Source organism: Scomber japonicus, chromosome 17 (genome assembly GCF_027409825.1).
Source record: "Scomber japonicus isolate fScoJap1 chromosome 17, fScoJap1.pri, whole genome shotgun sequence".
Taxonomy (NCBI): domain Eukaryota; kingdom Metazoa; phylum Chordata; class Actinopteri; order Scombriformes; family Scombridae; genus Scomber; species Scomber japonicus.
Genome location: NC_070594.1, coordinates 11,041,362 through 11,054,776, shown reverse-complemented (window position 1 = coordinate 11,054,776; position 13,415 = coordinate 11,041,362). Strand labels below are relative to the sequence as shown.

Sequence of the window (13,415 nt, the reverse complement as noted above, 5' to 3'; positions counted from 1 at the left end):
TGAGGAACTGAAATGACTCATATGTTCCATGTAGACAGTTTTTTCTGCTAAAATCTTTCTGCTGATAAGTGCATTTCCAGTTACAATTTGTCATGCTTAAATTTAATCAAATTCATGAATTAGCCACCACTCAGATTATTCTAATGTATAATTAAATCACAGTTATGAGATAAATAAAAACAAATTTAATAGCAAGCTTTTGCCCGTCTGACACAACTATCGGTGCGTTCAAAACTAGACCTGATTTTCATCCAAAGTAAAGGAGAATGAATGACACTGGACACATACTGGAAAACCTTACAAAGTGCATAGCTAAACTTGCTGTCATGATGCTGGCTGGTTTTCATTTTAAATACTGGAGACATTATATGGTGAGAAGCCATTCAGTTACATGCAATTTAACTTTTTTACCCCTTAAAAGGTAAATAAATTAAAACAGGTCAATTAATTAAGCAAATAGTGGGTATAATGTATTTTCATAGGTCATATTGTCTTAGCATTGTTGCTAGTGTAGCAGCCACCTGTACTATCAAACTTGCAGCTGAGATAGGAGGCCAGTAGTGCCAGGGACTTTCCAGAAACCAGTATGTGTGTGTGTGTGAACATGTGAGCGTTTGTGTTTGGGTGTGTAAAGGGCACAATGCAACGCAGACAGACAGTGTGTGAGTGTAGTGTAAACTGCAACAAGTGCCAGAAGACATGCAATGAAGCTTTTGCAGCAATGTAGAAGTGAACATAATCATGCACATATTGTAAAGATTAGAGATGTGTTTTATATGCATGTAAAGATAAATGTTTCTGTTTGTTTCGGGGGGAAAAATTGACACGTAAGAGCATTTAAGCATCCATATTCATAGATGCTAATATTGTGGGGCTTGCAAACTGTGAGTGCAATATGATTTTAATGCACCAAAGGATGCTAATGTTTCAAAGAGGAGTTGTATGAGCAAAAACTTGTTAATGCAAAGGTTCATGCAAAGGGAAGGAACTGTATACTACACTACTACACAAAATATTCTACTCCTCCTGATCTCTAAAGGGCTGTGGTAATAAGTTAATATGTTATCATATGTCATTACAGAGTGATGGTGTTGGTTGTAGAGGCTTTGTCTCAAAGGAGATGGGCTCCTTGTTATAGCCCATGGAAGAAGCGAAGGCTAAGCGGTGTGACAGTAGACCAAGCTCTGGAAATCCCCTTCCCTTAGCAGGCCTGCCTTGTTTTAGCCACACATAACCCTTCTGAGGCCCACATCAAAGGGGCTGCTGCTGTTCTCATCATCCTCCCTCCTTCTGTCTTTCTATATGTCTCACTGTCCTTCTGTCTGTTGCACCTCCTCACCGCTGTCTGTGTTTCCATTTATATACATATCCTTTACCACTGTGGAGCAGCTCTACTGTTCTTTTAAAAGCACCTCGAGGAAATTAAGTTGTAGAGGTGTAACATTCCACAAACCTGTCTGGGTATTTTAGTCTCACAACGTAGCAAGTTATCTGATCGTTCTGCAGGTAGCCATGCATATACGGTACAAACTGTAAATGTGTGAGCTATTTGTAAGAGTAATTTCCAAGTGACTAAAGAGCATGTATGCCCCGATTAATCACAGAGTAGATGTATCAGCACATATGGTAGTCAGGTGTGGTGTAGTAAGCTACATTTTTAGTACATGTGGTTAGACTTTTGACTAAATCAGAAGTGAAAATGCTTGCTAAACTGGTCTCCCCAGAATACTAAACACCTCTCCGCCCACCCCCACCACTCAAAGCCCACAAAAATGTCAGGTATGCTATAAGCACCCAAAAGACTCGAGGCCAGCGTGTGGACACAAATGCGTGGGGGACTGGTAAAGGAAACCTTAAGTATGAGTTTGGGACAGACCCTCTTGGGCACGCATGTGGACAGATGAGCACGTGTGCAGGCGACGATTCATGCCTGCACACTAAACACTAAGTCACAAGGAATGGCATTGTGAGTTCTCAACTCTGGATTTTCCCTCTTAATCACTGATTGCCTGATGACTGCTGTATGTGTCTTATGTATCCCAGAAGGAAGCTGTTTCCTCTCTGCTGTAACATTGTGGGTACAGAAATGACTGACAGACCCTCACAGTTAAATCTGTTTCTTATTGTCAGTTTCCAAGTTTGAAGAGAAAATAGAAACAACAAGGATTAAATTTCCTAACCAACCCCCCGCCCCCCCAAAAAAACCAAATCAACAAAAACACTTATTGTGATTTTCTGTTTCCATCTCCTTTGCTCTTCAACCACAATGTGCTAAACTTGTCCTACAATCATAAAAAAAAAAATCGAAATCAGTTTATTTGCATAAAATTTGAACTTCCAAGGTGTCATTGGCCAATAATAACCCTCAGTTCATCTGTTAAGTATAGTACTGCCCTCAAGTGGACATATGAGGAACTACAACATCGTCTTCCTCCAAATACACCTATTTACATAGCCTAAACAATAGTTTATCATATGGGAAATATGAGAAGAAACACATGAATTCCTTTTTAATTTGCAGATTTTGAAGATGGATACAGCCAATTATTTTATAGCCGAGGCAGCTGACCTCAATATGAATCAACAGTGTAGATTTAATTCACAATTTGGTACACAGACAACATAGCAATGTGCTTCAAATAAGACACAATGAACAGGTATTTATATCTGTATTTACCCACTTCTTAGAGTGTATCAGCAAGATATAAAACTGTACAAAAGGTGCATTTATGAATTTATTATAATCTTATGAAATAGAACATAAACCGTTATAGATCTTAATCAAGCACTTACCACAGTCGGGAATCTCATGGGCCCAACAGTAAAGGGAACGTGTCTCTTGGGTTCAGTAAAGTATCACATTATTGTGCTATTATTATTCCCTTCTCATTTGGCACCTTAAATCTATTCAATTTTATGAACAAACAACTCTTGAAGAATCTGTTCAATCACTAACAATCAGTCCCATCTAAGGCTTTAAGTATGTACATAATTAAATAAAAAGCGAATGAATAAATAATAAAGATAAAAACAGCCAGGAGCTATTTTTCAGGAATTCCATGAGCCTCTTTCGATTACAGCACATTTGGGATCATATTTCCTCTGATACTGGAGCAGCTGCTAATAAAAAGGGTTAGGGTTTATCTGTGATATCTCAGATTGGGATCTATCTTTTTTCTGTGTCTTGGAGTTCTTTTACCACCATGATGAATTATCAACAGTGTTCCATGACTCTGTGTGCTTGGCTGTGCAGGCTGTCAGTGGGTGGTATTGTCCGTCAGCTTGGATGTTGTGTAAGGCTGCCTTGTGTGGCCTGGCTGTGGTATGGATTGACTCTGCAGTCTGACTATCACAGATGAGCTGTCTCATCATGGCACCACCATAATGACGTGGTGCGACATCTAAGCAGCCACCATATGGAGCCTCATCTAGCAGCAGGCTTTGCTTTCATATCTTCTGTGAAAGTTTGTACAGATGACAAGTGGCTGAGTATTTAAAATCCTTTTCTAAATATATACTTACCGTGACTGTGTGACCAGCAGGACAAAGTAAAGGCTTCCTTTACTGGTTCCAGAAAACATCTAATGGGAACATTTCTGTATTGCTGGCAAACATTGCCATGATAACTCATTTAGTCTATCATTAACTCATAAAATACCGGAAAACTGGTTTATCCTGACTTGTTACAACCTCTCATTTTCAGAGAATGTCACAAAGAAATGCAAAACCAGTTTGGACAAGTTGAATTTTCTCAAGTTCAAGCTATTTTTGTTCTGAGTGTGAAAGATGACTCTTGACCTTAGAAATTGTAGTTCAATCATATCTAAATACATCATAGCTTAAATCCACTAACTAGCTTTTCCAGAGCTTTCAGCTACAGAATCCATCTGCTACTGATAATGCAAGACGTAGCTGAAATCTCTGGAAAAGCCTAGTAAGGGAGACCTTGACTGACGATAATTTTGTCAAACATTATCAAGCCTCAAAGTGAGGCCTAATAAGGAGGTGAATACAAGGAAGTGAATACAATCTGTCAGTGTGAGGACAATTTTAGTATTTTAGTATTACCCATGATCTTGCAATCATCACCCTCAGTTTTACTTTGAGTTCAGACACAGATGTGGACATAGTAAACATTATACCTGCTAAACATCAGCATCTTTACATGGTCACTATCAAACCTACCAGCTATCACTTTACACATGGCCCATTTTTTAGCATGATTGCCTGTCGTGTTTGAGGGTGTGACTGCTGTGGAGGTTGTTCTGGGCCACAGAAACCCACTCTGACCTGAGAATGGTGACATTGTGTAGGGAGTGGACGGGGTCCCTGACCTCAGAGCTGTCTCACTACAGAATGACACAGGCTCTTTGTTACTAGTGACAAAGACAATCCCTCACGTCATTCAAACTGTAGCAGCACTACAAGTCTTTCAATGGGCAGACAAGACAGCACAACTGCCGACACTAACCAGTGAAACTAATGAAAATGTTCCTGTTTAACTTGATACTGTGAAATGATTAAACTGTCACTCAGACGAGTTTAAAAGTCAGACAATATTTATGATTTTATTAACAATTCATTACAGTGTTACTAAAACAATAGAAAAAATGCTTAACTTAAGTGTTCAGTCAGTTCAGTAAAATAAATACATGAATATCAAAAATTGCAATAAAAAAACAGTTAAAAATGTAAGTTTACATGTTTTTATACAGACTTGGTGTAACAATGCTCCCTGCCATTATCAAAGGCTTACATGTCATATCTACTATGTATAATATCTATAGTAGATAAGGCAGATGATGAGAGCAACATAGAAAACTAAACCCTTTTTCAGAGTTTTTTTAACAAAATGTCAGTCAGTCTCGTGGTCCACAGATGATTTGATAACCCAGGATAAATCTGCTCAGTGCTTCCACACAGACATAAGTGCAATACAAGCTTAATAAGCATTAATACAGACAGCAAAGACACAGGTGAACGAGTGTTAAAATGGCCAGCTCTTTGGTGCAGCCAGGTGTATCGAGAATGCGCCAGTTTGACCACATCCGTTAAGCATGCAACAAATATCTGAAAAATGTTCTTGATGCAAGCAGTTTACTCAATACTGAGCATACTCAAGCATCTATCATGTTAAATCAATGGCTATTTAAACATTTCAAATGATTTTCGAACACATGCTTAGAACAGATCTGGCACTGACTTGGCTGTATTGGTGATTCAGGCACAGTGTCTGGTCCATTAGAGGCACAGGGGAGTAACATTTGACTTTCACTCCACAGCAAACGTTCAAATGTGGGAGGCTGCTGTAGCAACTGATAATGCAATAAATCTCAGATAATGTATAAATCCACCAAAATGCACATACATCAGCTAAAAAATGTAATCATAATGTTAACACCACTGTATTGCCAGATGACACAAACATTTTGTGACTGGTATTGTTCGTTTTAATGGCACACCTCTTGTTAATTATCTAAAGGACCCACAGATGTTGCCAGCTGTTTATTACTTTATCAGCTGCTATGCTGTATCCACGCCACAGCAGCACTGCCCATCTAAATCTGTGTTTTACACAAACCAAACGGTGCTTGGTGAAACAAGACAAGTGTTCCTTTTTTTTAAAAACTAACAAACAGACAGAAAAGCGCAAGACGTCCATTTCTAGGAATGGTTAGTTTGCCGTGACGATAGCAGGAACTCTGATGGTGTTTGAATGTGCCTTATTTTCATTCTCGATCTGATAGGTCACATCAGTGTGAGCGGCGGCTACATTTGGCTGTTCTGGCATGGTGATTGGCTCGTCCTCGATTTCCTGAGATGGTAGCTGGTCAAAGGTTCGTTCTGCCTCTTCTGACAAACAGTTTTCCTCCCTCTCTTCTTCTCGCTGACAAACAAAAGAGGATTATGGTAGTTGCTTAATGAATAAAATATCATTAGAAAATCACAATAATGTGCTCTCAGAACTACAACATGCAACACACCTCTTTCTTCATCCTGTAGTACTCATCGATGGCATACTGATATTTGGCTGACGTTATCCCGAAGAGGGAGGCCATCCTCTCCCCCAGGTAATCACATGCTGCAAGATGATAGTGAGAAACTGAGTATGCAGAATAAAGATGTTACAACACTGAACTGATGATGCAGCACCATGCATGGACTAATCAATGACTGCAATTCTAGTTTCCATTATGACTGTCGCAATATGTCTGTGTTTTAATGCATAGGTGAGCTAGGCATTCTCCTCAGGGGTCTCCAGCTGGAGGGCCGCCAAACAGGAGGAGGGGAAAATATTTGGTAATGCATGTCAAACATCCAATCTAAAGTTTTAAGTGTGAGCAATTAAAACCGGATTTCTACCTAGGGTGTAATTTCTGATTTATAGTTTAGCGTAACATTTCGCCTGTTCGTCACCACTGCAGGCACAATCCTGCTTTCATTATATTCCCCACAGTAACTATGCTCACATTCTTTCATTTACTTTATGATATAGCGTGATGGTGAACTACATGCATGCTTGCAGAATTAGGGTTACGTCTAAGTAACTTGTAACATATTTTTCAGCATGTCTCATTACTGAACAGGAGACTAAATCCAGCTGCTGAGCCACACACAGAAATAGCTACCAGCAGTTTTAAGCTCATTTGTTTGTCCAGACCTGCCTGCAACATATCCGCACTGACATCCAGATGTTACACCAACTACTGTACATCTGCACTGTGAGACAAGTCATGTTTTCTTAATGTAAAGGTATTCAGTTAGTCAAATATTTAAATTGCTCCACTAATACGCTGTAAGATGTATAAGGAATAAAATAATGAACATTTGAAAGCAAATAAATTATCACAATGAAGACTGGACCATAAAACCTGGTCAGGGCAATCAAAAGTTAGAGTGCGACCGTGATTATATCTGCACCTCAATAAAAAATGAAGTTAGAATTATGCCATTATGAATAACCACTTCTTTAATGTTCAATAGGATTTTTTGAACACACCATCAACCCCCCTCGCTAAATAAACACTGACAGTGATAGTGGCATCTCTCAATCAAATTTCACCTCAAATTTCTCCTAAATCATGGCAGTGTTTCCCAAAATACAGACAAATTTCGAGCTTTATTAACATATTATTGGGAAATATTTGAAAAAAAAGTAGGTTTGAGTAAGTCTGAGTGTTGGTATTGATTCATCATAACACATGTGCACAGGATTTTCTGTTTCTGTAGTTAATCACGTGTCTTTGGTTGTAAGTGAACAAACCTGAGATGGTGGATGTAGCAGCTCTCCACATGTGGAACCAGAAGTAAGGACCCCAGGTCATCTTTGACTGCAACGTAAAGGACGTGTAACAATACAGGGAGAAAAATTCAATTATTTTTGCTTCACAAATACACAACATAAAAACACAAATCCCACAGACACACACATACATACACAAACATGAATCTACCCTTCCCTCCCTTATTCCTCACCCTCACCGCATCGACCGGGGAGGACAGCAGGTCTTTCCTCTCCGGCTCCTTGTCTTCTTCCTCCTCCTCATCGGTGCTGTACTCCTCCATGGTCTCCCCACTGGAGAAATGGATGATCCTTCGAGGAACCTTCTCCCTCTGCTGCTCCTCCTGCTGATCTTCCCTCTTGTCCAGCTCCCCCAGCTCCACACTCTCAAAGTCCTTGGCTGCATTTGGACTCTGGACATCAATACCAAAGACAGTGTGTCTTAATTAGGTGTATTATTTCATGTAGGCTAACATGTGAGTGTGTGTGTGTGTGTCTGATTAGAAAACAATACACTGTAGCAATAAAACACACAAATAATCGGTGGGATATCAACAGACCGACATGACACAGCTGACAAGTGACAACAAGCTACAGGCACTGAGCGACATTATCGACCACATTCAGATAACACACGTAAAAGAGGAGAGAGCTGTTTACCGACCTGCTGCACATCCATGCTCTGTGCTATGGACACGTTAACGTTAGTGAGATACAGTGATATATCAGCCATTGTCGCCGTCTTCTTTGTATCTGTGGATGCTGCGCCCACAACAACGGAAGTGCCGTGCATCCCCGCACCGTGCGTAACGTCCATAAAGATATAACGCAGCCTTGTAGTTGTAACGCACAGAGATGTTATAGCAATATTTAAATGTAATAGTAACGCTATAGTAAATATATGTTTGAGTGAGCAAATATCACATGCACAAAATGTTTTTTTAACCCTATATATAGCCTAATGCAGGCCTAATTAATGCTATAATAGTAATAACTGAGCACTCTGGTGTTAACTAAAGGTTGCTGCGCATGCGCAATCCACTCTAGCTATAAGAACCCTTGTTGGATGTCTAGCCCTTCTCTCACCCTATTTATCTGCCATCAGCTATCTATTAAAGCCATAAAAATGCACAAAAGTATTTCTTAAAAAAAAAAAAAATTACCATTCATGCCACTGACTTGAAACGTTTAAAGAACAGTTGAATTGTTACTGTACTTCTAAGGTCTCTCTCTCTCTCTCTCTCTCTCTCTCTCTACAACTGTGTAATCTAATTGAATCCAAAACAACAACTCTTCCATAAATTCTACTGTTTTGAAGTTTATACATTTCAGTTTTTGTTGATATTGTCAGGAAGGTGATAATTCTGCTTTATGTTTCTTATCGAGGTCGTAGTGGGTGATGGTGGTGCACTAGGGTCCATTACATTGAATGGTGTTCCTAATATTTTGTCCATTGCATTAACAGACATGAGAAGGGCAAAATATTAGGAACATCATTCAATACAATGCACCTCAGTATGTCACCACCACTAAGTACGACCTTGGTAATAAACATATAAAGTAGAATTATAACCTTTTTGATAATGTTAATACAAACTGAAAATATATAAACTTCAAAACAGCAGAATTTATGGGAGAGCTGTTGTATTGGATTTAATTAGATTGCACAGATTGACTGGTAACTGTATGTAGCCTATATACGTATATGACTGCAAGAAAGGCACAAGTAATTAATCACAGCTGATTTCCATTTACCTGTTTATGTTTCAGGATCCTGAACAAGAAACATACTGTACACTTGAATCGAATTAGTGATTTTAGTAACACCTGTGTATGACAGCAGTAATAAGTCAAAATATATTGTTGTAAAAATAAAATAAAATCCATGTTTCAGCAATGGATGGATTAGTGAATGGACCAGGACCGAGGGTTGGAGATAGAGGATGCCAAAGTAGCTCTGTCTCTGTTTAGTGACTCTTGCAATAATTTCTTGTTGGAAAGCTCAGTCAGAAGTAGGGTCTCCCAATGCTATTTCAAACTCAATCCTTTAATAATAAATTGAACACGCTATCAGCAGAGAAGGATCTAATGAAGCAAATATAGTTTATGATGCACTCTTTGCTTTTGACCATGAGAAACGTCTGTCACCATGGATACTGATAGACTCCCTGCTCGTTAAACGATTGAACCCCTACAACATGTATTATGCAGTTTAGCAGTAATTGTATTACACACCCAAACAATCTGGCTGCATAGTCTGGAGGGGATTTAGACAGCATCTCTTTATCTCCAGCATGAACAAACCAGTTTAGACCAACAATAGAATTTTGTTTAATCTGCTAAATATTATGGAAATAGACATTACAAATGATGCCAGGGGTGGGGTAGGATGTCTCTAGTAGTTAGAAGTGGGGGCCTCTATGTATGGATGCCCATATTCAGTCCGTGGTATCAGCATTTGGATAAAAGCAGAAAGCTGGTGAACCGTCACAGGGCTAAATTAACAATTTTTTGTAACACCACTAGATGTCCCCAGAACTCCATCTAATGCAAAATGGTCTCCTCTTGGGCAGCTGTGTGTTTTTGAGTGGGCAGTGAGTTATTTGGGTCTGAATCTTGATTTACACAAAACACCAGTGGAAACCTGTAAATCTGCTCATTCAATAATCAATCCATCTGTTTAGTTGCCTGCCTTCACTCTGGAGGGCCGCAAAGCAACTTCAACTGGAAGAATTTACCGAAAGGCCAACAACCGCAAGGACTTCCTCTCAGACCTATGATGTCATCATATGTAAAAACTGTAGTCTGCCAATAAAAGATGCATGTCAGTTATTTTGTGGCTTCACACAAATGTTTGCTCGTGTTGCATAAGGAAATCAGCTACATTTTTAAATAACGTTATTACTTCTGAGTCAAAGTATGTTTCCCCATCTCTGGAAAAAGTCCCTGGATCCTCTCACGCTTATAGGTTCTCTCAGTATCATTCTCTATTTCTGTGGATATTAAATTTACACTCTCCCAGGATTTACAGTTTCACCTCCTCTCACCTAGTTTGTCTGGATTAGTCCAAATCCGACACTGTGTTGCAGTTTTTCATCGGCTCTGTGATATTTGCCATTAACAACTGACAACAGAGTATAAGCAGGCTATTTGTAATCAGTCACACGATTGCTGAGGTCAGGTGTTTATTGGGAGAAAAAAAAAACATTATTAATCTTGAGCTGTCAAAAATTATGGATTTCTTAAAAGGGTGAAATCACAACCACCGGGATGCATTTGTAGTGTCTTATGAAAAGGTTGCTGCTTTCATATGAGGTTGCAAATCGAGGGAACTTTGAAAAGCTGCAGGGTACCATAACCCAAATCTGTTAAAGTATTTAAAGATAGATATTCACACAGCATTTTTAGACACTAAGAACAGCATTTGTTTAGTTTTACATGAAGTACTATAAATAAAAGCAAGGAAATATACATAGTTTATATTTGGCTGTTAATTTTAATTTCACAATCTTGAAAGTTCAAGTTCAAAGTTTTCTTCATTGTCCCTTACAGAGAAATTGGTTTGCAGCCATGTACATAAAAATAACCCATATAAATCATACAAAAGCACACAATACACCAAAACAACAAACCACAGGACCTAGTGGGGCAGAGTGATTTAAAGTTCATTTAGCATCAAGGTCAAATTCCATAAGTCAAGTAAGCAGTCAAACCTAAAACACTATGGTCCAGGAAGTATTTGGACAGGTGTAGGAAAACCACAACAGCCAAAAGAATCAGTAAGTCAATTTTACTACGGGTTTTATAGGAGACAGTACATATTTTTTGATTGGATTCTAACCTTAAATTGCCCTCTCCAGGATTCACTTAATAGCAGCGTGAAATCACCTGTATGAGGCTGGCCGGGGAGCTTGTTGTTTCATGCAGATCTGATTTGATTGGAGTGTTCTCCTTGTCTGACGGGAGCCAAAACGAATAGCGTAAACAGTGCAGGATATGATTCAACTGCACCAAATAAGGTATAAAAAGCAATCTATAAGTGGTAACAGGTTCGTGGAAATGTTCACCTTTTCTACCTTTGAGAGAAAGTTGTGCATGTTCAAATAAAGACCTTCTTATTTGACTGCCCAGACTGGATAAGAGCATATTTATGAAATCAGCTCCAATATAATGGCTCTCAAATGATGGGAGGTATGGGCGCAGATATTAGGATTGCATGGAGCTATTTTTCCTAAACCTTGTGCAAAGTTTATTCAGGTGTCCTGTGCAAGCTCTGCAAATAGTGGGAAGTGTGTGTGTGCAGGGGAGATAGAGTTGTGTGTGGTCATGTATTTGGTGGATACGTGTGCATTTTTATGTACAATACATGTGTGTATCCTTGCTTCACGCTAAGCAGAGCATTGTCCCAGCTTTTAATGATAGCATCCATATTATGGTATGTTCCCTTCCAGCAACGTCCCTTTTACAATCCGGGTGATATGAGCTCTGCTGTCGATGTGAATCATCCCTCTGACTGGCCCATTGCTTCCAGATAGTTATAGGTCTATATGCCCTCACACATGCTTTTCACTGAGACTGTAGGAGTGTTGTTAACAGCTCTGCAAAACACAGGAACAGAAACAGGAGGGTTTGAGGAGATGGTGAATCAACAAAATCGGTTGGAATAAAATGTATACTTTCTGTGGTTACACCGAGGTAATAAATAAATTCAGATAGCTCCCCATCTCACTCGGAAAAATCTTTTACATACTTTACTCTTTTCCAGCCCACCATTCCCTTACTTGGTAATGCAAGCCACATTAGTCAGACAAAGAATGAAACACCTACTTTTCTTCAAATGGCCTTTCTTCAACTTCACTCCTCACGCCTCCTCGCTGGGACATTTAGCACTTACATGGCCAGCAGTTATTGTGCTCTCTGTGTGCTTTAGCTCAAGGTTAGTCACACTGAATGGCTGAATTAGTCAATGAAGATTTAACTTCTCATGCAGTTGAACACCTCTTGCCCATCGGATATAACAATAATCAAACACAAGAGTAAGATAAGAGAAATTCTCTGTTTTATCTATTAAATGACAGAAAGACTCAAAACATCTGCATTGGCAAAAGCCAGACAGCTCATCTAATGTGTGTCACCCATTTGATGATTGTGGCCATGTTGCCATGCCTGTCAAGCTTTCCATTCTTGCACAGCATATGTAGTTGGCAGTGATAATGTTGGCAGAGATATCGCTGGAAATGGGTTAGGGTTCTTTTTTTTTTTAAAGAATGGGTCCTTTACATAAGATAGAGGTATACAAGGCAGGCATCTTATTTGTAGCTGGCAACCATCATGTTCTGTCTGAAATGACACCCTTAGCTTTTATGTATAGTTTACTTGCTAGTCAGGCTAAAATGGGCTCCATGAGATGGTTAACAATGCTAAAAAAAAGAAGAAAAAAGGAAAACATAACTAGTTTGGCCATTAACATATAACAATATATTTGGAACAGGTTTCCAGATGTATGTAGACAACACAGTCATATATGTCTCTGGTAGAAATGTCTTGTCAATCTCTACTGAGAAGTGTTAAAACATTAAAATAGTGAGAAAAGTAGCAAAAGGAAACTTGTACACACTTAGAATAATTAGATAGTGTTTACCATATCATGCTGCAAACAGTGCTGACCTCCATGACTTTTTCAGATTAAAGCTATTGTGTTACTTCTTTGTCACAAGCAGCATGCAACAATCAAGCCTTTTATTTAGATTTATAATTCAGATTCGAGACAAGAAACCAATTAGATCACATTACTGCCTTGTTCTTATAAAATGTAATATGTTAAACTTTCATAATTGTATTAGATTTGATATCCTTAAACTGATATAATCAGGCTCCTCAGGAGCTCAGTAACCTGGTGGTGCCTCTCAGGGCTTCTGGCTCAGTAACATGACGTGTGTCTACTGGGAAATGCAGATGTCCTTTCATAAATCCCACCTGGACAGACAGTTTTTCACTTGGGAGATCAACATGTGGAAGTCATTACTTACAGAACTCAAAATGGATGATGACTGGGGATTTTTTAAAAACTTGTTTGAGTTAAATCAACAGTTTTTAAAGAGGGATTAGTTATGCCATGAGTGGTCTGGTGCTT

The 13,415-nt window shown here is 39.0% G+C and overlaps 1 protein-coding gene across 2 annotated transcripts; it reads right to left on the bottom strand.

Annotated features, from left to right (window-relative positions):
• Positions 1-5,644: 5,644 nt before the first annotated feature.
• Positions 5,645-8,015, bottom strand: LOC128377237 (protein FAM177A1-like). Of its 2 annotated transcripts, none has more exons than XM_053337154.1 (5): positions 7,947-8,015; positions 7,477-7,695; positions 7,265-7,331; positions 5,985-6,082; positions 5,645-5,887 (listed from the first exon to the last, which is right to left on the bottom strand). In XM_053337154.1, the coding sequence occupies exons 1-5, from the start codon at positions 8,013-8,015 to the stop codon at positions 5,675-5,677; spliced, it is 666 nt and encodes a 221-aa protein (XP_053193129.1). In that variant the 3' UTR covers positions 5,645-5,674. The 2 variants fall into 2 exon arrangements, with proteins under 2 accessions (XP_053193129.1, XP_053193130.1); XM_053337155.1 differs by having other exon boundaries at positions 7,483-7,695.
• Between the last annotated feature and the right edge of the window lie 5,400 nt (positions 8,016-13,415).

Coding starts and splice junctions, on each gene's coding strand:
- LOC128377237 (XM_053337154.1), bottom strand. CDS start 8,015: ATGGCTGATATATCACTGTATCTCACTAACGTTAACGTGTCCATAGCA. Junction 7,332..7,476: donor CCCCGGTCGATGCGGTGAGG/GTGAGGAATAAG, acceptor TTTACGTTGCAG/TCAAAGATGACCTGGGGTCC. Junction 6,083..7,264: donor TGCTACATCCACCATCTCAG/GTTTGTTCACTT, acceptor ATCATCTTGCAG/CATGTGATTACCTGGGGGAG.